Source organism: Crassostrea angulata, chromosome 3, assembly GCF_025612915.1.
Source record: "Crassostrea angulata isolate pt1a10 chromosome 3, ASM2561291v2, whole genome shotgun sequence".
NCBI lineage: Eukaryota > Metazoa > Mollusca > Bivalvia > Ostreida > Ostreidae > Magallana > Magallana angulata.
In genome coordinates this window covers 7,233,740-7,260,497 of record NC_069113.1, presented here as the reverse complement: position 1 = coordinate 7,260,497, position 26,758 = coordinate 7,233,740, and the positions used below count along the sequence as shown (strand labels likewise).

The 26,758-nt window shown below is 33.8% G+C and overlaps 3 protein-coding genes and 1 pseudogene across 11 annotated transcripts in view; 2 read left to right on the top strand and 2 right to left on the bottom strand.

Annotated features, from left to right (window-relative positions):
• Positions 1–609: 609 nt before the first annotated feature.
• Positions 610–25,527, bottom strand: LOC128175700 (uncharacterized). Of its 7 annotated transcripts, XR_008242712.1 has the most exons (8): positions 21,586–21,868; positions 7,580–7,783; positions 7,258–7,445; positions 6,944–7,024; positions 5,722–5,871; positions 2,082–2,141; positions 1,913–1,991; positions 612–1,775 (listed from the first exon to the last, which is right to left on the bottom strand). XR_008242712.1 is itself a non-coding variant. In XM_052841525.1 (6 exons), the coding sequence occupies exon 6, from the start codon at positions 5,702–5,704 to the stop codon at positions 4,712–4,714; it is 993 nt and encodes a 330-aa protein (XP_052697485.1). In that variant the 5' UTR covers positions 5,705–5,871; positions 6,944–7,024; positions 7,258–7,445; positions 7,580–7,783; positions 24,151–24,390; positions 24,994–25,527; the 3' UTR covers positions 2,760–4,711. The 7 variants fall into 7 exon arrangements, 4 of the variants coding, with proteins under 4 accessions (XP_052697485.1, XP_052697483.1, XP_052697484.1 ...); XR_008242713.1 differs by lacking the exon at positions 5,722–5,871 and having other exon boundaries at positions 610–1,775; positions 6,861–7,024; XR_008242714.1 differs by lacking the exon at positions 5,722–5,871 and having other exon boundaries at positions 611–1,775.
• LOC128175702 (uncharacterized) lies at positions 11,252–18,661 on the top strand (annotated as a pseudogene).
• LOC128175699 (uncharacterized) lies at positions 18,435–21,592 on the bottom strand. The gene is made up of 6 exons (XM_052841521.1): positions 21,025–21,592; positions 20,663–20,802; positions 20,146–20,459; positions 19,866–19,991; positions 19,451–19,643; positions 18,435–19,237 (listed from the first exon to the last, which is right to left on the bottom strand). Exons 1-6 carry the CDS (start codon positions 21,421–21,423, stop codon positions 18,712–18,714), a joined length of 1,698 nt encoding a protein of 565 aa, XP_052697481.1. The 5' UTR covers positions 21,424–21,592; the 3' UTR covers positions 18,435–18,711.
• Positions 22,045–26,758, top strand: part of LOC128175701 (heme-binding protein 2-like) — a 35,928-nt gene continuing 31,214 nt past the window's right edge. Inside the window, exon 1 of one of the 3 annotated variants that reach the window (XM_052841526.1) lies at positions 22,045–22,151. The gene's annotated coding sequence lies outside the window, so the exon portion shown is untranslated. The remainder of the gene's footprint in view (positions 22,152–26,758) is intronic. The other 2 variants (XM_052841527.1, XM_052841529.1) reach the window with 2 other exon arrangements.

Sequence of the window (26,758 nt, the reverse complement as noted above, 5' to 3'; positions counted from 1 at the left end):
AGACGAACATGTACTTCGCGGAAAAGAATATAGACCTGGCTTTTATGTCCATATGCCTCTAGGTCCCTACTTGAGTGACATCTTTTTGTATTTAAAAATGCATCTCTTCCTTTTTACAGTTTTTGAAAAATAAAATACTTAGTATAGGGCTTCCTTTCAAAACATGCAAACATATTCACTTGAAAATGTTGGAAGAAAAATTAATGGATTACATTTTCTAAAGGTCATTGAAGAAGACTGAGTGAAATGAAGGTATACGTGTTCAAAAATGTGTAGAAGGAAAAAAAGCAAGTTGACCCCTACAATGTTTTAGCTTTCAAAGTGCAACAGATATAAATCTGAAATTTTAGAGAAAAAATTAAGGCAGTTAACTATTAAATAACAAAAATTTAAGCTATTTAATTTTTTAAAAATAATTTTGATTTTCTAATTTGGTATACTTTTCATACAAAATGTCTTTTTTCCGTTAATTAAGATAACCATTGTAATGTGTTTTTCACATAATACAGATTAAAAATATATGTTCCAAATTTGCTTTAGTTGAAAAATGTATATATGTGAAATTGCAAAAAATGGAAATTGGCTGGAAACTTGTTATGAAAAATGGGGTATACATATTGACATTTTGGTTAAAAAAAAGTACTTGAAACACAACTTTTTGGATTTTTTCATTACAATAGGTGTCAAGCTAATGATTTCAAGAGAAAAACAAGTAACCAAAAACTTGCTGAGTAGGGACCCATCTATGAGCGAAAGCCAAAGACCTTCTGTCTATGTTTGACTGGAACAGATTGTGATGTCATCTGTTTCTGGTTTGGTTTCTTTTCCAGCCTCATGTCTCACCAAATACAGTAACTTCCAATCTCATGGTGCAGGAGGTTCAACTCTCATTGGATTCTTCAACTTTATTTTGTCACCCAAAGAATAATTCAGTTTCTTTGAGTAGTAAAATTACAATGTTTGGGCACTGTTGTGTCAAAGCAAGTTTATTTCATAATAAATGCTTTACACCGATACAGTTTTTCACATATTCAATCATTATATGTATTCATATCATTACATGTTTTTAATCAAACAAACAAAATGCACTCTATGCATGGTGAAAAAACCTTAACAACATGCTTAGGTTTAGGTTTTGGTGACAAAAAAAGCTGTTTGGTTACACTGTAGTTTTAACTTATCTGGTACTGTGTCAACCTTTATGTATTTCTTTATGAAACCATTCTATACCTATTTAATGTACATATGTCATTAAACATACTCTTAATAATGCTCTAGTGTACAACAAATCTAACTTTACTATTAATATAACAAATGTATCTTAATAACAAGCCGAATAGAATAAGAGAATATTGTGCCATATACTGCTATAGGACCAAGCAATTCAATGCACTTACACATAAAGCAAAACTCCAACAGTGAAAACATTGTCTAACCTGCATGTTAACTAATCTAAAATCAAATAAAATAAGTAACATCAAATGTAGATTTTAAAAGGATAGGTCAAAACACTTTTACCTGGTGTAATTCTCAGTTTGAACAAGTTTAAGTTTCTTTAAAAGAAATAGGTAGAGGTGTTTTATTATCTGAGCATTTCAGGGGGAAATATGTGTCAAAAAGCTTCACACCTGCTCCAGTTCTACTAACACACCATTACAATCCTTGGGGTGGAGGAATACCACAGGTTTGCCATTAGCCCCAATCTTTGATTCTTCGCTCAGAAGTCTTATTCTTTTAGATTTGATGTCTTTCATTGCTTTATTAATGTTGTCTACCTGTTCAAACACATAAAAATTTATAAAAACAATAATAAAGTACAATGCAAATTCAAATTGTATTATGCTCTTAGTAATGTCATATCAATCATGAAATTAAACAACTTTAAGTAGAAAAATTGCTTTTAAGATAGTACCTCAACGCATGCCTCCACTTTCATTTTTATCCAAAAAGTTTTGAATAGGACTTCTGTCTCCAAGAGGATTTTAAAAGAGCTGTAACAACAAAAATTGGTACATTAATGTGAGAAGATTTGCAATGCTATGTTTGCTATTCTTGCATGCACTTCTCTTCACTTTTCTTACCTCTATTTTTGTTTCCCCAAGCTCAACAAATACTGTGTAAACTCCATGATTTGGTTGGGGCTGAAAATAATATTGGAAATAATTTAGAACAACTTTAAAAAAATATATACATCCAAGATAACGATGACTTGTGTTCAGAGATTTGCCAAAGACTAAGCGCCACATTATAATCAAAGCTCAAGTCACAGCTGTTACTCAAGTACAATGCACTGCAAGCATACAAATGCATCATTCTACAACTTACGCAATCTCAGCATAGGTCAAATCCTTTTTATAAGACCGTCCCCACGTGTATAGATCGATGGTGGTGGTTATCAAACAACCATATTCCCCGCCTATATACATACGGAGGAATCACTGCGTACCTCCAAAGACGATATACCTATCCCAAGTGTATACGTTCCTGCTCTAGTTCTTCTCAAGTATTAGGAAATGTAGTCATTTATAATGAACCGAGAACAAGAACATATACAAGGGTGGGGTGGGTGGGGTAAAATCATGGATAAGCTGAACCACCAATGCCATCTACCGTGCTCATCCTCAATATTCAGTTTCATTGGTCCAGCTCTGAGAAAGATGACGTCATCACTTTCGCGGTGACGTATTACACTTCCCTAGACAATCACCATTGTAACATAAGTGCCTTCACTCCTCACAATACTCATACTAAGCAAAATATGTTGAGTAACAAACAGTCTGTTCAACATACTCCTGAACTTAAAAACAAAAACACAAGTTATTCAAATGGGATAAAACTATTGCTTAAAATACATTATATGTATTATTTTCAAATTTTAGATTTGACATTCTTTCAACTTATCACTGTTATAAGTTATACAGTAAATCTACAAAATGTTATTCAACAACAAATTAACCGTCACTGCTATTTACAAAACAAACAGTCCTACAAAATCCTAATATGATGTAGATGATAAATTCGAAAACAAAGGATCTTTCTTATTCCCTAAATTGTATTGATATTCTTAAGGCCTTATCGTTAATGAAAAGCTTTTTGTAAAATATTAAAATCCTCATATTGTTGGAACAGATCTTCCACAAAATCACATTGACCTGCACTGTCTGCTAATCTACCTGCGATATAATCAGATTCCACTAAAGCTGGCAATCTACTATAATATTCTGCTGTTCCCTCTCCATACCATCCCACATGGTTCATCATTTGTCCTACATTGGTAACCGAACCAGATAAAGCCAGATTCACTTTGCCTGCTTAGGAACTACATGTGCTGCGGCTTGTTCCTCTTGAATAAGTTTCACATACTGTTTGATGCAATGTGCCACTGCAGGGTAACCTGTATCACTCTTCTCATCCCAGAATTTACCACGACCACTTTCGTAAAACACCGATACTGTCCCAGCTGCTAATCGTCTTGGGCATTCACAACTTCCTTATTCTTTAGTACCCAAAAATGTACAATTTATTTTATGAACTGGTGTTTTACCAAAACCATCCTTCCATACCAGAAAATGCTTTAGATCATCAGGGGTACAATTAGATATTGTGCAATCTTTCCTCAATAGTTTAAGAAAGAAATTCAGAGAGTTTTTCAAAGTATCTTTTCTCTTAGATAAAGATGATGAAGATTTGTCATTCAATTCCTTAATCCTCTTGTCAATCTTAACCAGATCCAAGCTTTCTCCCTACGAAATGAAAAACATATAGCTTAGATAAACAAAAGCTTGAATGCAACTAGTGGCCATCTCAGACCCTTATTATCAGTAATGAAACCTTTTCTAGAAGGAACCCTTATTACTGCCTTATCTCCCCGGGCCCCTAACTCTAAACTCTGGATTACATGCTTTTGAACAAGAGGCCACCAAACAGGTACAATCTTGATTAATGGCAGGACACAGGTGCACAGACCAACTTTCTGTTCCTTTAAAAATAAGAGTACCGGATGTATAAGGGCAAAAGGGGGATAAACATATGCATTAACCACCACTGACAAATCCTGAGCAAACAAATTTACACCAGATGAATATGGGGTAGGATATGGGGTAAAATGTGGTAGTGCTGTACCTCCTGAAGATTTCATCACATTAGAATCAATAGCCATGAGGTCCATTGAATGAGGTCCAAATTGCCTTTCAACACACTGCCATGAACCAATATTCAAACATGCATCACTGTAACTAAGAATACGTGAAGGTGAATCTGCCTCATTCAAATCTGAGGATACATATTGCATGTGCAGATCACAATTACAAGAGGTCACCAACTGAAATATCTGTTTTGTTATGTTGTTTAAAGATCTATCCCGTCCTCCTTGATTGTTCCAAACACTCAGAACAGCAACATTATCTACCAGTAAGTCAACCCTCGAGTCTCTAATTACTTCCTCTATTGACTTCAAGACCTGAAGGACTGCCTCAGCTTCCTTCAAATGAATAGGTCTACTGTCGTTTGTCTCCCAAAAATCTCCAAGTTCAACCTTTTCCCCCTGAAAACAAACTACTGCCCCATACTTGTAGCCAGAAGCATCTGTTGAAATATTTACTTGCTTATGACTCTCTGACCTCCACTTTGCGTAACCCTTCCACGAGTCCAAGAAACGCCAGTATTTGAACTCTTCCCGCAATTCATCACCTATGACAATACGTTTTGAATTTTAAACTCCACATGAAATTGCATTATTAACTTCCCTGCAGTACAATTTAGCTCCTGGAATTGTAAAACCCATCAAAACACACTTGCCTGCAAAACGCTGCAAAGTTCGAATAGAAACCTCCCTGCCTGCCAAAAGTGACTCTCTTAACTCTCTAAACTTAAACTTTTTATCCTCTGGCAAGATATAAGCTAACTTTACTGAATCCACCAAAAATCCAAGGAACCTTACACATTGTTGGGGTTCCAGGAATGATTTTTCAAGTGATATTGTGTAACCTAAACGGGTTAAAATTTGAAGTAGAGCATATATCACCTTAAAACAATGTTCTTTTGCTTCCAAGTCAGTAGTGCCCTCTGATGGGTTAGCTATCATCAAACGGTCATCAATATACTGAGTTGTTATAACATTCAATTTTCTAAGATAAGATGTAATTGTCATTCCAACAGTTTGATAAACATATGGTGAGGCCTTCCATCCAAAAGCCAAAACTGTGTAAACCATGATATCTGAATTCTCTGACAAAGCAATGTGTTCATAGCCTGACTTTTCATCACATGTTGCCATCCATGCCTCTGAATCTATCAACATATGAACATCATTTAAAGTTTCAAGACGAAACGGAGAATCTTTTATCCACAAATTTAAGAACCTTCCATCCAAACATAACCGTGGTTGAGATGGCTCTACTAACAAAGGCATCACAACCCTAGGCATGTCACATTCACCAATCTTCCCCAGAACTCTTATGGCTCCTATCCTTATTTTCTCATATAAAATCTGGCCTACAAACTCCTTGTGATCCCTACAACTAATACTACTTTCTAAGAAAATGCTTGAAGGTTCATCACTGTCATAAGAAAGACCTTTAAAGTTTCCTTTGAAATGTGAAAAGAATTCCTTAACATCTACACCTTGTGTAAGCCACCTACTTATTCTAAACTGAACATCTTCATCTACTACTCCCTTTTTCAAAACTTCATTCCAATGATTCATATTATGATGTATCTGACCTGACTCCTTGAAGGACAAACTCAGCTGTAGGATGTTTGGTTACAAATGAGGGAGTCCCACCTCCCAATGTCACCCATGATGAATTCCGTCTTAGTTCTACACGAGTTGGATCAAAATCAAGTCATCTCTCCCATTCTATATTTATTTCCCTGTAAAAATATAAAGTTATGGTTAAACTATCAAGAGTCCAACATGGGAGACATATGGGTGATGGAACTCCCTCACTTGTAACCTACGTGAATAAATCCACTAAGACTTGTCTTCAGGTTACAAGGTCAGACATTCCATATTTATTTTAACTACCTCGTCCATGTCAAAGTACAAATAAACACAAAATGATGAAATACTGTGTTTATAAATCTCAAAATCATACAAAATGTTGAGAATAAAATCTTCACAATGATTTAAAAGAAATGTGGGAAATTCACAACCAAATAATTCCTAACATTGCAATGTTGAAGGCACTAAACTTTAGAGACCCCTATAGTGAGTGTTTATAAATCTCAAAATCATACAAAATGTTGAGAATAAAATCTTCACAATGATTTAAAAGAAATGTGGGAAATTCACAACCAAATAATTCCTAACATTGCAATGTTGAAGGCACTAAACTTTAGAGACCCCTATAGTCTATCTTACTAATAACCCATACTTTCCACTGGAAATTCTCTACTTTCTCTTTGCTTGTTTCATAAGTTCACAATCTCTTACATAGTGGCTTGATGATTCACAAAATAAGCATGTACCCCTGCCCATACTCTGTTTCCTATAAGGCCTCCCTTGACCCTGGGGTCTGACTGACCTATACATGTATCCCCCTCCATATTGAGGTGCATATGAATAAGGCTGAGGAAATCCCATTGGATACATGGGCATTGGTGGGTACAAATTTGCTAAAACTGATTCCTGTTTTGGTGGCTGAATATCCTATTTACAGGAAGTATTATCCCTCTTAACTTCAGAAGTCCCACTCTCTTTTAAACATTTATTTATGGCCTTAGTCAATGTACCTGCACCTTTCCCCCCAAGAACCGTTAAACATAAATTTTCCATGTTAATCTTGCCCTGCATCCTACTACATTGTCTACACAAATCTTCATACACATCCATGTCCTCATGGTTCACTTTTCTAGCTTACCTAGATAATTCATCTAAACTTAATAAAATCAGTGCTTCACTGGGCTGGGACTGGGTACAGAGAACTTTAATCTTGTCCTTCACCTGCTGAATCTGTGTACCATCCTTGTCTTTGACTTCAGTTATTGAATCTTGTAGCTTCCTACGTTTTCCACCATTTGAATCCTAAAATGCATTATAAATCATTTGATAATGATGAACATCATAATAAGTAGTTATACTGTACCTGGTTGAAGTGAATATTGTTTAACCATTTATTCAAAATAATTAATCCCTATCAATGCAAAATAATAGGTTAGAAATCAATATATTTACATAATTTAACAATACATAATTAATTACTAATAATTACATATCACTAATAATTAATCACTCTTTGATGAAAAAACTAAGAGTACCTGGTCTTTGTCTGTTGCCTTCTTTGAATTAGAAGTAGGCCCTTGCTCTAGATCTGCAGTCGTTGCTGACAAGTGACCTAATTCTGGTTCCTGCAAATACTGTCCTTCTGGTTGTCCTTTTTCATTAGCATGTAATATGCAGACATGGAGTGGTAACTTTGCAAAATCCTCATCATTTGGGTCCTTCCCTATTATTTTAAATTAATTTAATTCAATAAAATGGCATCACTTGTTCTTAAATTAAGAGCTATTACACTGTAATATCATAAATATCATTCCTTCATTCATGACAGAAATTTTGTTATATTGTAAATAATAATACCTGCCAGTTCCAGTTACTCAATCCCGTTTTCTCCAGTTAAATCCTCAACAGCCTTCAATACATCCTCATACATAAGTCCGTTAGCTAACTGTTTAATGCCATGCGCATCTTGAATATCCCTCAACTTTCTGATAACTGGTAATAATTGTTTTCCTTTCAGGGAATGTTTTCTTTTGAACGAGGCCGGGTCTGATTTGTTCTGCCCTAGATTTTTGAATGAAATTTTTTACATGAATTTCTACTGATATAATTATTATTTTAAGATTAAAAAATAAGACATTTACCACACCGTTTGTTTAGGGGGTCATCTCAAAGTTTGTTAATTTTTAACATAGGGCCTTATGGGTTTTGCTTGAAATGTACCATTTTCTCACATTTTTTACTTTTTTTTTTAAAACTTCTGCCCTAGGGATTTCATTTTCTGTTCTACATATTAAGGTTATCACTAAAAGGCATCAAATGGTCAAATAAAAAAAACCTTTTACCTCCTGGTTTGATCCAAGGGTCTTATCAAAGTTGTTTTTTGTTTGCTCAATTTCCCAGATTTTTTATTTGACAAAGGCGGAAATGCTGATATTTATAGTATTATTAAAACATTTAGACATATTTAAGTAATAAATAAATGTATAACATCACATATTAAGGGTCGTTAATATAAAATACATGGTTACTGTCTTGAAATATATGAATTAAGCTGTACTTAGGCGGGTTAAGAAAACGTGACAGAGGGCTAGGCTTGCTGAACCTTATTCACGTTTTCGACCCGAGCCCAAATATAGCTTATACTTCGAGCCATTTATGTTTATTCCACAATATAACATTAATTTTACGCATCAAACGTGATATTTTCAACAAATTTCGCTGAATATTTGCAGTTGAAACTACCACGCCATGGCGTCAACCAAGCAAAAAGATGACGTCACAATACAAATGAAACGCTGCGCGAAAGTGTGCGTACTCGTTCTGTATTCGGCCTCGTTAAAACAGTAGGTAACACCATCTACAACATAAAACCGGAAGTTAAACTAAAAAGCTAATATACAAATAGATCCGTAGATATCAACAAATTCCGGCCACAAAATTGAAAAATCAAAAAGATTTTATTAACTAACATCACACGTATGCTTGTTATTATTTACTCTTAACACTATATTTTTTTTTCAAATTATCCTATTTCTCGTCGCATACGTTTTATCTGCGATTTTCGACCTTCATAAAATCCATGTTAAATCAGTGCAATCATCCATCGACAGTCTCAATAAAATTATACCATTTAATCACATCACCAATATTAATCTAACAAGACCCTCATTGGTGGTAAACAATCTATTACCACCTTGTTGATTATGTATATCTGGCCCTCATGGTACCTTCAGTACCATGAGGTACCTCCAGCGTCCTCATCGACGCCGCATCATTTTAAAATTTCACTCCAAAATCAATCCTCAGCGATTGATATTTCACTGTAGACCCACTGTAGTGGCCATATATAAACCCTCATCGGCAACAGACAGCTCTACTGTAATATATTATACAATTATTTAATGCTTGAGCAGTCAATAGACCAGAATATTTTTCCCGAGGTGCAGGGAACAGCTCAGTATGATATATTGCCCGAGGCCACTCAGTATGATCTATTGCCCGAGGCCAACGGCCGAGGGCAATAGATCATACTGAGCTGTTCCCTGCACCAAGGGAAAAAAATCTGGTCTATTGACTGTTCAAGCATTAAATAATTGTTTTATTACCCAATTCCTTTTTTAGTTTTCTGGGTTTACAATTTGTATATTGCAGATGGTTTTCGTGCCATTATGCAATATACTCAGATTTTTTTTTCATCTTTTACATGCACCAAACTTGTTGCATGCATTACAACATCTCAATTTAATATTAGCGAGCTCAGCTCGCCGGCGCGCAGCGCCGGAGCGAAGCGAACTCTACCGGCAAGGCGTGTGTGAATAGAAAATTCGGACTATAGTTGCATTCATTCAACGGATTTTTTTGGCGTCAGTAAATCGGACCAGTAATGCATTGTTTTAATCGTCCCAGTAGTTCTCTGTAATCATGGCAATTTTTATCACTTCACACTCTCACGAGAATCAGCAAGACAATATAAAAACAACAAGTTGCTGTCCTTTAAAAAAGGACTACAATACGTGGACCATTTGAATGTGTTTCCAACGAAAACGTGAAAGTCTTAAGATTATCAGAGATTCCACCAACTCTAGCCCTCTTCTTTTAACGGCTAAATTTGTACGTTGTATTACGTATAAAACCCTGACTTTTTATCTCAGAATTTAAAGGGTTCTTACTTCTAAAATAATTATGATCTATCTATGAATGAAGTTTGCATGTATAGTATCAGGCATTCGGTGAATTCTACTATTTGCGCACACATTACGATTCGCACTACTTTGTTAGCTATGCAGTGACAGCTTTGTGTAAATTAAAAATTTCATATTTTGATGCATTTTTCTTGAGATTTAAACTTGTATCAAACTTGTTTTCAATCATACTTAATTGCTTAAAAAATTTAATTGGGAAGAACTCTACTGTAGCCTCGCCTATTATAAAAGTAAAGTGAAGTTACATGTGTATTTGGAAAACAACAAAACATTGCAAATTATGCTATTTGATGCATGTTGTAGTTTCGGCATAACATTAACTTATTTCATAATACTGATAGTTCATATCACATGCCAATCATTTCTTTAAAAGGAATACTTTGTTTCTGTACTGTTACCGACAACTTTACAATTACAGCGCCTTTGAACTTATCAATCTCTCACCAGAGGGCGTATTACGCTGTGCTTCAACACAGTGTTAATATTATTTTTTTAACATGGGGGGGGGGGGGCTCTATGATGAGTCAAGTTTTATATGTAGGTTTAAGAAAAAATGTCTACTGCAAAAAAAGGGGATGAACTGATGTTACAATCACTTTAAAAGAGGAGATACAGTGCAATGAATATTTATATATTAAAATCTTTATTATTCAACAACATTGTATCTGAGATTAAACTACTGTTCTACTTATAAATAAATAAATTATATCAAATTTTATAAACTATGAATAATGAAAATTTACTGAAAAATAGGTATGTTTAATTTTTTTGCATTCGAATTTTACGTTGTTAATTTTATTTTTATTGATTTATTATAATTCATTGTTTGATCACATGCTGTGCTCGCCCCAACGGTCGCACCGTAAAACATATAGTTTACACAAAGAAGGAGGAGTCTTCAACCCATTAGATTTTAAATAGTCTTTTACCTTATATGAGGCTTTAAAACTGTTGATTATTTGATATTCCATTTTGATAACATTGAATAAGGTTTCACCAAGTACTAAAACAGCGTCTATGTAAAGGAATATACATTCCCTGTGGAAGGATGTCACATTATAACATACACGCGTTCTGATATACGTTGCCGGTCTAATAGATCACAGTCTATTGACCGCCGTCCAATAGATCGCAGTCTATTGACTGGCGGTCCAATAAATCGCAGTCTATTGACCGGCGGTCTATTAGATCGCAGTCTATTGACCGGCATTTCAAAATAGACGCAAATATTTAATAAGCCTTTTCACGTTAACTGCGGTCCTGATTTTAGCGCACGCTCACAAACGCTTCCGGACGGCATACCACAGTTTACATTAGCAACGTAAATATGGTGATTCAATGCGTGGTATTTAAATGTTCAAACAGACAGGGAAGTAAAGCGAAGGAGAAGGATGTAAGTTTTTTTTCGATTCACCAAGGACAGAAAGAAGCGATTAGCCTGGATTAGAGCCATAAATAAGGACGATTGGACTCCAAACGAGTACAGTCGAGTGTGTTTCGAACATTTTGTTGATTCGAGGCATAGTGACGATCCGACGGACATCAACTATCGTCCCACGTTATTTGCCTATAAATCCCAGCAACCATCAGAGTCACAAACCGCCCGAAATGAAAGACTCAGCAAAAGAAATTTACTTCAGGTGATTTAAAAAAAAAAAAGGCCAACACAAAATTAAACTTTTGCGATAAATATGCTTATATACATATGTATTGGGATAACCCAGATTTATCTTAAGTCTCATGTTTGCTTTCTTTACTTAAAGTCAACAGGTAATATCACTCATAACTTGTTAAAGTTATAATAAATTCATGCTAAAACCGGGGCTATACATATATATTTTTATCTATATAAGGTAGTAGTATACATGCATATGTATATCTATGTACACTACTACATAAAATGCACAAATTAGGGCTTTTCGACTTTCGGTCGAAAAGACCTATTGTTTTCGTTCTGTTTTATTATTATTATTCTTCTCGACAAAGTTTCGTCATGGATTTTTTGAAAACGGAATAGAAAAATCAAAATTTAATGTTAGCTTCTTTTAGCAATTGTTAAGTTCTCCCGTATGTCCTTTTTTGGACTTCCGGTCTATATACTTCCGGTTTACACATGCAAAAAACAAAATACTAAAAGGACCTTTGTATCTTTTTTATTTTTTGATAATTAACTAAGAAATTTTGGAGTTAGATACTTCCTAGTATGATATACAAAATCGTAAGCAACAACTATTTTCTATCTCTTGCTGTTTTTGAGATATTAGACTTCAAACTATGAAAAAAGGGGGGATGAAAAAACTGAAAATTGAAATAACCACCAAATGTTTTAAATGAGGAATGGAAAATGTTAAAACTGTCATAATAATCGTACATTTAAAGCTTCGTTTGAAACCATTGAGAACTTCCGGTTTTACAAGTTGATAAAAAATCGTCTATGGGTGTTTTAATGTTAAACTGAATTCATGCGTGCCACTTTTTCTCAAACAGTTTTCAAGTAAATATTTCCACATTTAATATTCATATTGAGGGACCTAATTTGCAGACTTGAAAATATTTTGAGATAAAATTTTTGAAAGATAAGGGATCTAGAGGGGTCAAAGCTAAAAACAACGCTTTAGCTGTATCTTTTTTATTTTTCATCCGATTTTTAAAATCTTTTCGGTTTTAAGTTTTGAGTAAAGAGTACAATTTAAAAAGTATGGTCCGTAGGGCCATTTTTTGACTTCTTATAGGAGTATTAAAGGTGTGAATATTGCAACTTTCTAAAAGTTGAAAAAGTGATTTAGAAAGAGTTATCTCGCTTTGCTCAATGAACGTAGAACATTAATACTCTAGTCATACCACGTTTCTATTTGAGAAAGGAATGCTTACTTTTTTATGGTTTTTTGGAAATATTCTTTTAGAAATTAAAAGTATATTTACTTTTAAAGTGTTGAAGTTATCTTTTTTTGACATTGCATTATTTATAAGGTTATATTTCTAATAGGCAACTGATTAAACCTAGGCGGTTAAGAATTTTTAAATAAAAAATAGATACGATTTTACCTGACATTTACAATCAAAAAAGGGAAAGGGGATGTCGAAAAGCCCTTACTTTTTGTTGAAGACAAAAAAAGTTCTAGTTGTAATTGTTTTTATTTATCTGAAACTTAAATAGGAATTCAAAGAGCACCCTAACATTAAAAAGGCACCACGACTTCAGTTTGTTTAGCCATAGCTATTGCTGCACATATACTACAACAACTGATGATGTCTCATCCTTGACAGAGAACACATTTATCTCTAATCCAGAATTACCTGTAGATGATGTTAACATCAAGATATTGAAAGATGAAGGTACAGATTGATCGAGCTCCATTGTATAATATATTTTAATTACTCATTGCATAAATTTTCATAAAAATTATTTAAATTATTTATATATATTAATTTTAAAGGGCAGAAAACAAAGTTGATGTAAAACTGATTTAAATTATTTTTAAAATATCTTAAGATATTAACGTCATGTATTAATGAAAACATTGGATGCATGTCATTAAATTATTATATATATCCACTTTAGATAATGTACGTCATTTGAATTTCTATTTTAACTAGAACTTTTTTTGTCTTCAACAAAAAGTAAGGGCTTTTCGACATCCCTTTTCCCTTTTTGATTGTAAATGTCACGTAAAACCGTATCTATTTTTTATTTAAAAATTCTTCACCGCCTTGGTATAATCAGTTGCCTATCAGAAATATAACATTATAAATAATGCAATGTCAAAAAAAGATAACTTCAGCACTTTAAAGTAATTATACTTTTAATTTCTAAAATAATATTTCCAAAAAAATCATAAAAAAGTAAGCATTCCTTTCTCAAATAGAAAACGTGGTATGCCTAGAGTATTAATGTTCTCCGTTCATTGAGCAAAGCAAGATAACTCTTTGTAAATCACTTTTTCAACTTTTAAAAAGTTGCAATATTCACACCCTTAATACTCCTATAAGAAGTCAAAAAATGGCCATACGGACCATACTTTTTAAATTGTACTCTTTACTCAAAACTTAAAACCGAAAAGATTGTAAAAATCGGATGAAAAATAAAAAAGATACAGCTAAAGGGTTGTTTTTAGCTTTGACCCCTATAGATCCCTTATCTTTCAAAATTTTTATCTCAAAACATTTTCCGGTCTACAAATTAGGTCCCTCAATATAAATATTAAATATGGAAATATTTACTTGAAAACTGTTTGAGAAAAAGTGGCACGCGTCAATTCAGTTTAACATTAAAACGCCCATTGACGATTTTTTATCAACTTATAAAACCGGAAGTTCTCAATGGTTTCAAACGAAACTTTAAATATATGATGATTATGACAGTTTTAACATTTTCCATTCCTCATTTAAAAAATTTGGTGGTTATTTCAATTTTCAGTTTTTACATCCCCCCTTTTTTCATAGTTTGAAGTCTAATATCTCAAAAACAGCAAGAGATACAAAAAAGTTTTCGCTTACGATTTTGTATATCATACTATGAAGTATCTAAATCCAAAATTTCTTAGTTTATAATCAAAAAATAAAATAGATACAAAGGTCCTTTTAATAGTTTGTTTTTTGCATGTGTAAACCGGAAGTATATAGACCGGAAGTCCAAAAAGGGACATACGGGAGAACTAAACAATTGCTAAAAGAATCTTACATAAAAGTTTTATTTTTCTGTTCCGTTTTCAAAAAATCCATGACGAAACTTTGTCGAGAAGAATATTGATAAAACAGAACGAAAACAATAGGTCTTTTCGACCAAAAGTCGAAAGCCCTAATTAAGGATAACCTATATCTGTTAATAAACATGCATGCAGATTTTTCATATTATTAATCATAAAATTAATAATCAAATGAATGAAATGTATTGAATTTTAATAAAGGTATGCAGTGTGACCCGGACCCTTTGTTGGTGGAAAATAAGGCACTGAAGAAAGAGCTAGGTGGAAGAGCTCCAAAAAGAGGTGATTCGGCATAAGTGGAGTTTCCAGAAAATATCTGATGATGACTCCAAGACTCGATTTTACACTGGACTTCCCTCATTCGCTGTGTTCATGTGGCTCTTCAGGTATGCTGATTTCATAATTACTTTTTTATTTGATTTTTTTGGCATTACAGTATAATGTACATGTATATATTTGAAAATACATAAAATTACATTTTAAACTTTTCACATTTATAGTATTTTACGTCCAAAGGCAGAGAGGATGAAGTATTGGTCTGGACCAAACACCGACCAGTCTTCTGATCGCAAGCAAGCATCAGCAGGATCCTTAGACCTAATTGATCAGCTGTTTGCCGTACTAATGAGACTGCGTGTTGGGCTTTTGACCAGCGATATAGAAGAACGCTTCCAAATTTCAGAGAGTACTTTTTCGAAATATTTCTCTTCATGGATTTGTTTACTTTGGCAAGAATTGAAATGTCTTAATCCCTTTCCATCACGTGATATAGTTCAGAGAACAATGCCACCTTCGTTTAAAAGAGATACTCTTCAGTTCGAGTCATTATTGATTGTACAGAAATTTATATTAAACAAGAGGCCAATTGGCCTTAACGGTCACCTGAGTAGCATATATCCAATACACAAACTTGTCATGGAGTCTCATATATGCATCTAATTAATTAGGTTTCATACTGGAGTAGAAAAATTATAAATTTGTAATGACAACCACATTTAATTCAAAAAGAACTGTGAAACCTATAATTTTGGTGAAAAACTAAAAGATCTGATCTACAAAATAATGAATTTAGTTTTCCTTTCAGGTGTGTGGGAGTAAAGAAGATAATTTTTTAACGTTATATGCATTAGCATCTATACATCCATTTTGGCCCTGCCCTAGAGTCAAAACCCATACCCCAGGGGACATGAAAATTAAAATTTCAGTAGAGGACTTCCTGGTAAACATAATTATTAGTCGTTTTTTTTATACAGATGTGTGAGAATAGAGAAAAAGATTTTTAAACATTATATGCATTAACACTTTATCGCCATATTGCCCCCCCCCCCCCCTCATGTCCTGAACCCCTGACCCAGGGGCCATGAATTTCACAATTTAGGTAAAGGAGATTGTGGATATCATAACCATGTATTCAGTTTTTTGCCCACATGAGTGGGAGTAGAGAAGAAGATTTTTTAAAGATTTAAATCATTTTTACTATATGGCCATATTGGCCCCACCCTAGAGCATGAACACCTAACAAAGGGGTCATGAATTTCACAATTTTAGTAGAGAGCCTCATGGACATCATAATCATGCATTTAGTTTTTAACAAACATATATGGGAGTAGAGAAGAAGATTTTCTAAGATTTAATACATTTTTACTATTTGGCCATATCGGCCCCACCCTAGAGCCTGAACCCCTGACCGAGGGGTCATGAATTTCACAATTAAAGTAGAGGGCTTCATGGACATCATAACCATGCATTTAGTTTTTAACAAATATATATTGGAGTAGAGAAGAAGATTTTCTAAGATTTAATACATTTTTACTATTTGGCCATATTGGTTCCACCCTAGAGCCTGAACCCCTGACCCAGGGGTCATGAATTTCACAATTTAGGTAGAGGGCTTCATGGACATCATAATCATGCATTTAGTATTTAACAAATATATATGAGAGTAGAGAAGAAGATTTTCTAAGATTTAATACATTTTAACTACATGGCCATATTGGCCCCACCCTAAAGCCTGAACCCCTGACCCAGGGGTCATGAATTTCACAATTTAGGTTGAGGGCTTCATTGACATCATTATCATGCATTTAGTTTTTAACAAATATATATGATAGTAGAGAAGAAGATTTTCTAAGATTTAATACATTTTTACTATTTGGCCATATTGGCCCCACCCTAGAGCCTGAACCCCTGACCCAGGGGTCATGAATTTCACAATTAAGGTAGAGGGCTTCATGGACATCATAACCATGCATTTAGTTTTTAACAAATATATATGGGAGTAGAGAAGAAGATTTTCTAAGATTTAATACATTTTTACTATATGGCCATATTGGCCCCACCCTAGAGCCAGAACCCCTGACCCAGGGGCCATAAATTTCACAATTTTGGTAGAGGGCCTCATGGACATCATAACCATGCATTCATTTTTTTCCTCACTTGTGTGGAAGTAGAGAAGAAGATTTTTGAAAATTTGGCTTTTTTTGCATATTTGGCCCCGCCCATGGCACCCCAGGGGTGGTAGAGCCATAAATTTCACAATTTAGATTCTTCTTACCATAGAGATGCTTCACACCAAAAATGGTAATGATTGGCCTGGTAGTTTTCAAGAAGAAGTTAAAAATGTAAAATTGTTAACGCACGACGCACGACGCACGACGCACAACGCACGACGACGGACGAAGACCAATTGCAATAGGTCACCTGAGTGACTCAGGTGACCTAAAAACCGTCTAGCCTTGTTAACCAGAGTTTGACTTTTTTAAATTACAAGCACCATACAACTGTAAAATTTTTAGTTGGTATTACTCCATCTGGTGTTATATCATTTGTATCTGAAGACTGGCCTGGGAAAACCTCTGACAGAGAACTTACAATATCATCAGGTTTAATTGATTTATTAGATGAGAATGACAGTGTAATGGCTGATAAAGGTTTCACTATTAGAGATGTTTTGTTGAAAAAGAACTGTCAATTGAATATTCCCCCATTCAGAGGTAGTGCACCACAGTTCTCCACTGATGAAATTTTTGATACTCAAGAAATTGCTACTTTGAGAATACATGTTGAGAGAAGCATCGGTAGAATTAAAAGATTTCACATTTTTGATGGTATTATGCCACTTACACTTAAGCCTCTTTTGACCAAAATTTTCCAGGTTGTTTGTTGGCTAACAAACCTTGATGTTTCTATGGTGAACAACTAGTTTGTCTCATACAGTACAAATGTACATGTACATTATATTAAACAAAAATCAAATTATTTTATATTATATTAAATTATACCAATAGCCAGGAAGAAAAATTTGTGTACTTATTTGGCTTTAAGGAAATAAATGCAATTTTTTTCTGTAGCATGTAAATTTTTATACCATGAAATACAACTTTAATATTATCTTGCAACACTAATTTGTTAACTCTTGTATTTGTGCTACGTTCCTGGGCTAGCAGCTAGTTTTTCATTTTTTTTTTCATTTTTTTTAACACATGATATTGATGTTCATGTAATATCAGTTTTTCTTAGACTATAATATACCGGGTATTACATGTACAATGTACATTCAATATGAATGAACTCTGTTAAACATGGAATGTGAGTCATAAATTGATATACCACTGGCTTAAATAATTTTGTTTAATATTTACATGTACTGTATTATGGAAAATCTACTCAAATTAAATAATTTTTATAATTTACCATATTTTTAACATGTTTGAAAAAGAACATTATCTGATGAAAAACTTTTGATGTGAATTCCTTATCTTGTTACCAGTTATTCTTATTATTAAAATGTTTTTTTTTATATACATGTATATAAAAAGTGCTCCTTGACATTGTAAAAGTGACTAAATAATTTGGTAACAATCTTTGTAATTATATATATTTCTGAGTTAAAAGTAACCACTGTTTTGAAAAGGTGAATTTTACAACAACAAAAAAGTTTGTTTTCATTTGAACCATGTGCATGTATTTAAATGATTTCATCTAGATGAACATTCACATAAATTACATGTAATATACATGAACAATTCAGATTTCTTGTCAGCATTGTTTTTTGGCCAATCAATAACAGATAATTCATTAGTTAAATGTGCAATTTATGGACAATGTGATGCATATAAAATGCAATAAGTTTAGGCATCATAGAGGACACAAACTCTGAATCAAAATAAAATCTGTCAATACAAATACTGTTTTGTGCCACATTGGTCCAAACTACGAAGTCACACCATGGTAATGCCTTAATTGCCATCTCCCCTTGAACTTGAGCATAAAATTTGTGGCTCTTCTTGAGACGTGGTCCTTCCATACTCTCCTCCAGACAAAAATTGGAATATCCCATTGCCATGATTTCACCCACTTCTTTCATTGTAACACGAGTTCCCTGGATGGAATACAGACACTTAATTTCTAATAAACCAATGCTTTCCCCATCATGGACCTTCCCATCGCTAGAGGCACCCAGAAAAGAGTGTTCTGCACATAAAGTGATACCTGTATCCTCAACTGTGAAATTACTGTTGATAGCCGACTTAAGAATGACATAGTCTGACCGTGCCTTGGCCTCCATTTCTTGTCCCCATTGAAATGCTGGTGGTAGAACTGCATACCTTAATTTTCAAACAAAACTTGATTTTAACAAAATGGATCAAAATTTGCAGCTTAATTAGGGTATACATGTACACACAGATAGTCAGATACAATTAGGGTATACATGTACACACAGATGGTCAGATATATATATATATATAAAAATTCCTCTATATGATAGTTTCTATGGAATAAGATAAGAATTAGTCATTGTCATAATTTTTTCAGCTTACTTATTAAAACTGGAACCCTCCATAATTTGCTTGATCAAAGAATTCGGATTGGATCCAGCTTTTAAGACATCACCAAAAAGAGAACTGGTGAGATGACCAATATGGAGTTTCTGCCACATGGCTGATGTTCTCTGGTCTCTTGTGCAGCTCTCAATAAACTCAACTAAGTCCTGGGTTATCGACAGTTGGGGCTCTAAAATTTTGAAGTTAATTAGGATATCATAACAATTATGAAACTCAAAGGAGTTAAAGAGTTTTGAAATTTTTGTTTATAAATGAAAATATCATAAACATAAGAAAATATAATTCAAAAATAATTTTCATTTCGAAAAAAAATGTTTCAATTTAGGTTTTCATAATATAGTTAGCGTTACTTAATCTTTAATCAACATATTTATCAAATTTAGATTCTTACCATTCCCCTCACAAAATATGAGACTTTTCATCCTTGCGAACATAATATCTGCTTCCACATCCTGCACCTCCATCTTTTGGACAGCCTCTGGAGCATGGTCAGGTATATTCCACAAGTGTGACATTCCTTATGATAATAAATGCATAGATTTGTCAGACAGATTCTACAGACCTAATTATTATTACAAAAATACTAATTATCAAATTCCATTGCCAAATAGTAACTAAAGCATGAATTATAATTTTTTAAAAAAATCAATTAAACCTTTCATATCAGCTACCTGTTTGTGGAAAGACATTTTTTAGATCCTGTAAATGCTGCAGCATGCGATTAAGATCCCAATGTCTGTCGTCTGAATGCCGAGGGTCATAAGCGGCAAGAGGATCACGATTTTCTATAAAATCTTCCGACTCTTTCAATTGGCCCTTACACTTATTAGGCAAAGAACTGATTGGTCCAGAAGGCTTCACCTGGCACCCAGGAATTATCCATTTACATGGCTGAGATGTACAGCTTTCTGACGAGGACTGGCTGGGTTTTGCATGACTTAATGCAAAGAGTAAGGCACCTATGTGACTACATGCCTGTGCTAACCTATGAATCAAAAGGATAGAGTTGAAAACTAAGTTCTTGAATTGATCCATTGAAAAAAAATGAAATTGTAATTTAAACAATAAATAGCAATAGAATTGCATGATTAAAATTTCACTGGAATGTGGGCTTTTATAAGATTATAAAAAAAACTTGGATAAAATGTTTATCAATTCATATATATAAATATATTTATGAACTAATACCCAATAGGACACTGGCAATATGCATGCTGTATATGTGGTCTGCCAGTGTTTGGTGTTGACATGCAGATATACACTTGATATTGCTGCTTCTTCATAGAAGCTTGGCATGTTGCCCTCACATATATTATAGATGAATTGACCTAATTAAAAATGTAAAATATATTATATATTATGAACAATTAAAACAAAATAATATCAGCAGAGACATGTATGTCTCTGATATCAGCGAACAAAAATACATACATTTGTAAAGCAAATTTTTCTACATGCATTAATCTGATCATGCTTTTATCTGATCATTTAAAAAAAAATATATTAAGGTGTGTTCTTTTCAAAATACAAAATGTAATTAAAAATTCTACCTTTGACACTCTGATATCTTGGACGTCACCAGCTTCGAAGTGTTTAATGGATTTGTCTAAGCCCTTGAAATTTTTCACAGCAATACCATGTGAAGTAGGTCTTTCAATGATAAAACTGTAAATATCACTGAAAGTTAAAGTTGGAATATAACTCTGGTCCAAACAGTCATAGGTTACGGCGTGAAAAGGTGGCAAACTGTCCTGAAAGGGTAGGGTCAATGATCCTTCAGCCGAAGCTTGTTGGATGATCGGCGTCAAAACAGAAGTTGGCGTTTGACACAAAAGTAATTCTTGTATGAGATCTTCTTTTTTCTTCTTACATATGTCGATTCCGTGCTCTGTGGCTAAATTTCTCAACGAACTTATTTTCAGTTTCTTCAAACTCTCCCGCTTGGCCATACTGAGCTGTGTTACTAATGTAAACAACAGCAATGGAATGCGGATATAAATAGTTGCCGTCCGGAAGCGTTTGTGCGCATGTGCAAGATTTATCGCGAAAAGGCTTATTTGTAATAAAACAACAAAATCCCTTTGATTAGGTAATAAAAGAAAATATATTACCTTGCCGCTTCTCAATACGTCTTTCTCAATCTCTACCCAGAGTTATTTTGTAGCGTAGCCTTGTTCCGAGGCCTTCCGCTTCTGTGCTTGCACAATCGGAAGGCCTCGGGAACCAGGCTATAGCCGCAGGAATGGCTGAGTGAAAATAATTCCCGAATTCCCCTTCGTTTTTAGGAGTTTTCCGCCAGCGACAGGGACTGTACTTTTTGTCTGAACAAACTCGAACTACAGGATGTTTACAAAATTTCGCGCATGCGCGGCAGGCCTAGTCCTACAGATTCATAGCGCATTCGGCGCACCTCGGCCGATTCCGGTATCCTACATCAAACGTTAGATGAGGTACGAATCTGCCGAGGTGTGCCGAATGATTCATAGCGCAGCGTAGCCTGGTTCCCGAGGCCTTCCGATTGTGCAAGCACAATCGGAAGGCCTCGGGAACCAGGCTAAACGCAGCGTAATACGCCCTCTGGTGAAAGATTAGGTTTAGCTCTGAGAAAGATGACGTCATCACTTTCGCGGTGACGTATAATTACACTTTGGATAAAAACTTCACCTCGACCGGTAAGGTAAGGCGATCAAGTAACTTTGAAATAAAATAAAATAGATAAATTATATAGAAATTAAAATGGTATAAATAAAGTTTGGACTTATATAGTAAAACATTGAGGTTTATATTGTTACATGTATATATGTAACGTTATTAAATTAAAACATTGTAGAGTTAATAAATAAAAAAATGTGCTGATAATGTAACGTTAGATTCTTCCGGTAGTTACAGATAGTGTAGAGAAAGTTATTACATAAAGTGCATTTAGCATTTGATACGTGAAAAGTTCATGAAACTAAAACAATCGTTTAACTTTATTCTATAATGGTATCACTGCATGAATAATAACTATATGCATTATCGTTAATTTTATTTTACAAATAAAAGACTTTATCTCATACGTGTGGTGTATATTACCCGTGTGATAAACCTTTGCTATATCACACGGGTGATGCTATATCAAATACTTCCGGTCGGAACTACTTTTGACACAGCCCCTCGCTTCAACGCTTTAGTAACCTATTTTCGAAGATTTGCTAGTACTTTCAACATAACTATATCTACTATAAAAAATTAATATAAAATTGATTTTGTCAAAGATTTAAATTACAAATATGAAGGAAAACACATAACTGCGTAGCACAGGCGTCGGAACCGGGGGCTATTGTGAGTGGGGGGGGGGGGGGATTAGCCCCCCACCCCCACCTTTTTTGCAAAAATATTCATAACCGTAACCACAAGACCCTTTTTTCTTGTTTGTCAAGATTTTTGATAAATTTAGCCCACTTCCAACTTTCAATTTGCGTTGTGAAGTTTATAAAACTGCAAATTACGTTAACTATCAAGGAGTTCATCCTGACGACGCCATGAAAACAGAGCGCTCTGGTTGTGTTTATATACAAGAACTTACCGAAATAATGTTTCATAAGACTTTTATTCCACCACCAGTAAGCATCCTTATTCACTATTTTCAATTTCGAATCATAAGGCTAGCCGAGTGTTTGTTTTATTAAACATCAACAACTGTTCCTCGTTCGAGTCAATTCAAACTATACTCTGTCCCGAGTTTTTGCTTCCACCACTTTTTGCTTGATATTTCAATAATAGTAAATACCTTTATGCTCAACCAACGTTCATCCAATAACATAAAAAATGTCCAGATTATCTGTTTTGAAACGCCCCCTATACCGTCTCAGGTTTCAATACACATCCCGAAATTGAAAGTCTACGGAGATTTTGCATTGCAACAGCCATAATTAAGCCCGGATGATAACGTTAAAAAATTGCGCGATGTATTCCGAGTGTATTCCGAATGGAGAGAAGATGTAAACATTCCACATTATAAATCTCCGTAAGGAATCTGTTTTCGTTCTTGTGAATTTTTCTGAGTGGAAAAGGATAATTGTTCAATGAAGATATCTTAGATATATTCCCTTTTAACGATTTCAACTGTATTTCTTTCACAGGTATGTGTAATTTTATTAAAAATCATCAAAAATTGATGGAAGCAATAACTTGGGACAGACTATAACGAGTATTCGCAACTTTGTGTATGTCAACAACCTTGATTATTCAAGTCTTCTAATCGGAATTTCCATTTAATTAAGAGAATAAGCTCTAAGAAAAATTATTTAGAGTTTAAAAGTTATTTTAAGGTTTATTTCAGTGAAACTTTACATTAAAACAGTTAGATTTATCTCAGGAATGACGTACTACATTGTATTGCGCAAGGTCACAAATTATAATAGCCGCATAACACAACGTTGCATCATCGTTTTAATCTTTGAAAAACAATTCGGGTCACATAAGGGACTGTCTCAAAAGCTTCATAATATAAATCAAATTGTATGAGATAAATAGAACACCTATAATTGTGTGATTTTATATTTGCTTTATCCAACTCGTTGAAATGGTTATATTCGCTCGGCAAGCCTCGCGAATATATACACCATTTCAACTCGTTGGATAAAGCAAATATAAAATCACACAATATAGATATCCTCTATATATACTCATACTGGTAGATATGCATCTTGTCCTCGTATATTCAATCAGTGTTTGAAAAATGATTGAACGGTGTCATCTTTTTACAGAAAAGCCTTTCAGAAAACTAAGAACCATGCTTGGACTAGCAGTGTTCGCATCCCTTTGTTATTTGGCCTCTGCACACAAGCCATCGTTTTGTCGGGACTTGGACTGTCCAAGATATACCGTGCTCCAGTCATTTCCGGTCTGTATCGATTTTGTTGTCCAAATGACTGAAACGAGAATATTTTTATTCCATTATTTTTCTCATTCTCGAATTTGTTTCACAGACCCCCCCCCCCCCCACCCCCCCCAGTGATTACATTGTTCTACTCTAAATTACTGACTTTTTTTTTTAAACTTTTTTATTGCTATTAAATCTTGATATGTCTTCAAATATCATTACACAATAACATATTGGTTAGTTTGGGACCACCTACAAATAATCGTAAAAGTTCTTGGACTTTGGTCAATCACATAATGTTGTACACATTGAACGTAGCTTGCGCATTATCGACAACGGATAAGTGGGGTTTTTTTTTCAACTCATGGCCGACAAAATATAAATATAAGAACCAAAGAACTATACGATTGCGCCCATGAGAAAAGGGTCCTTATGACGTTTTGTATAAAACAGAGAAATAACGTCATAAAGAAATGACGTTACGTAAAAGAAAAAAAAAAGCTCACGGTCTGATAGCCAGGTAGAAAACAGCGGCGCTGTAATTTTAAATTGTTACTTTGTTTATGAGCACGTCTCTTAATAGCAAGGCCCTATAATGCAGTATCATTTATAATAAATAAAATGAACATATTTATATTTTTTAATTTCTTACTCATAACTCACGATCGAATGTAGATTCCGTGCTTGTTTGATCCTCGAACAAAAGACAACTCTTGATCTTCGGCAAAAAAAAAAAATTGTACAGTCATGCATATTGGAAAAAATAACACGATTGAGCAATTAACATTCCGGAACAATTTACATTGCGGTACTAAATCTGATATTGAATGTTTTGAATATAAATTAATTCTAAAATAACCGTTTATTGAGAAATCATTATATTCGCGACTGCGTTTTCGCTACCGATTAATACTTGTTGATCCGCCCGTCAGCATCTGTTTACTCGCGCGGCCTACCATTTCTACCATTTCATTCTAAAGCCTCTGAATCTCTCTCCAAAAACAAGCTTAACAATCTGGATGAAACCCATAGCCTTTTTATTGCACGATAAATACTTTAATCAATGTTTATAAAGGCATTTGTATATGATCACGTCGAAAAACAAGAAAGATAATCCACTTGTGTAGAAAATACCATGAGGTTCCGCACGGGGAAATAGATAATAAAAAGAAGATGTTTAATTTATTTTATCTGTTCAATATTTATAAGTGTTATAATCTAATTTAAAGATACTAGTGAATGAACTTTTATTCAAAATGTGTGTTTAATTTATAGGTTGATACTACATGTAGATCCAGTCGTTTATCAATTGATATTCATGTAGCTTGATATTATTCCAAATTGTAAGATTATATCAATTTGTTGATTTTTTAAACAAATAATAATAAATGAAATTTGATAAATTCATTATGAGACTAAATTCTTAGTATGAATAATAACCTATCATTTTAGCCTCATAATTTTTTTTGTACTATTACTTACAGTTATTCAAGTTAGAATATTCATGGCATGTCATTAGGTCTTTTTTTAATCCGTCTATTATTTCAGACTATTTTTATTGCATCAATTTCATAAAGATTAGATATACACTCTGAAAATTGTTTTAACTGAATTTTATACACAAAGAAAATGTTTACATATAGCTACAAAATCTTGTGCATACAGATTTAAGCGCAAAAGCAAATGCAAGTTAACTTTACGATTGTCATTTAATTGTTTCAAATATACGAATTTATACAATATAAGCACCGCCTTATTTTTGCCCCCGCTCTGCTTCTCCTGTGGTCTGTCAGTAATATATTTAGGCAAAATTATTTAATAAATGCTTATAAAGTGCCGATCCGATCATTCAGAATAAAATTTGAAATAAATTTTTTTTTTCAACTCTTCATTAGTTTTAGTGCTACAAAATTGTAAAGAACAGATAAACAGTTAATCGGCTACTTTCTCTGTGTTATCAAAATGTGTTCAAAACAGCGTACATGTTTATTGTAACAATTAATTAATGATGAAATATTAAAAGAATTTTTAAAAGCCAAATTCACTTCTGAAATTAAGTCTACAAAACCTATAAATTATCTAATATTTTAATTACGTCTGCAGGCTAGCGATGTACATGTACTGATTTAGATTATTTAAAGCAAGCATTGATTACAAGTTCGTGCAAAAAAAATTAACCGTAAGTATTTATAATTGATAAGATTTTAATTTTTTTCCAATTTAAGTGAGCGTCTCAGAGAAAGTCATGCAAAACAGTCCACAAGCATGGTTGATGTATCGATATCAATTTTGGTGTGCAACATAGTATTAATATGGCATATAATTTACCACATATGTTTTTGTCATGGTTGGCATAGTTCATGAGTAAAAGGCATGTTACTAAAAATAGAACAAGGGGTCAAAAATGGGAACAAAAA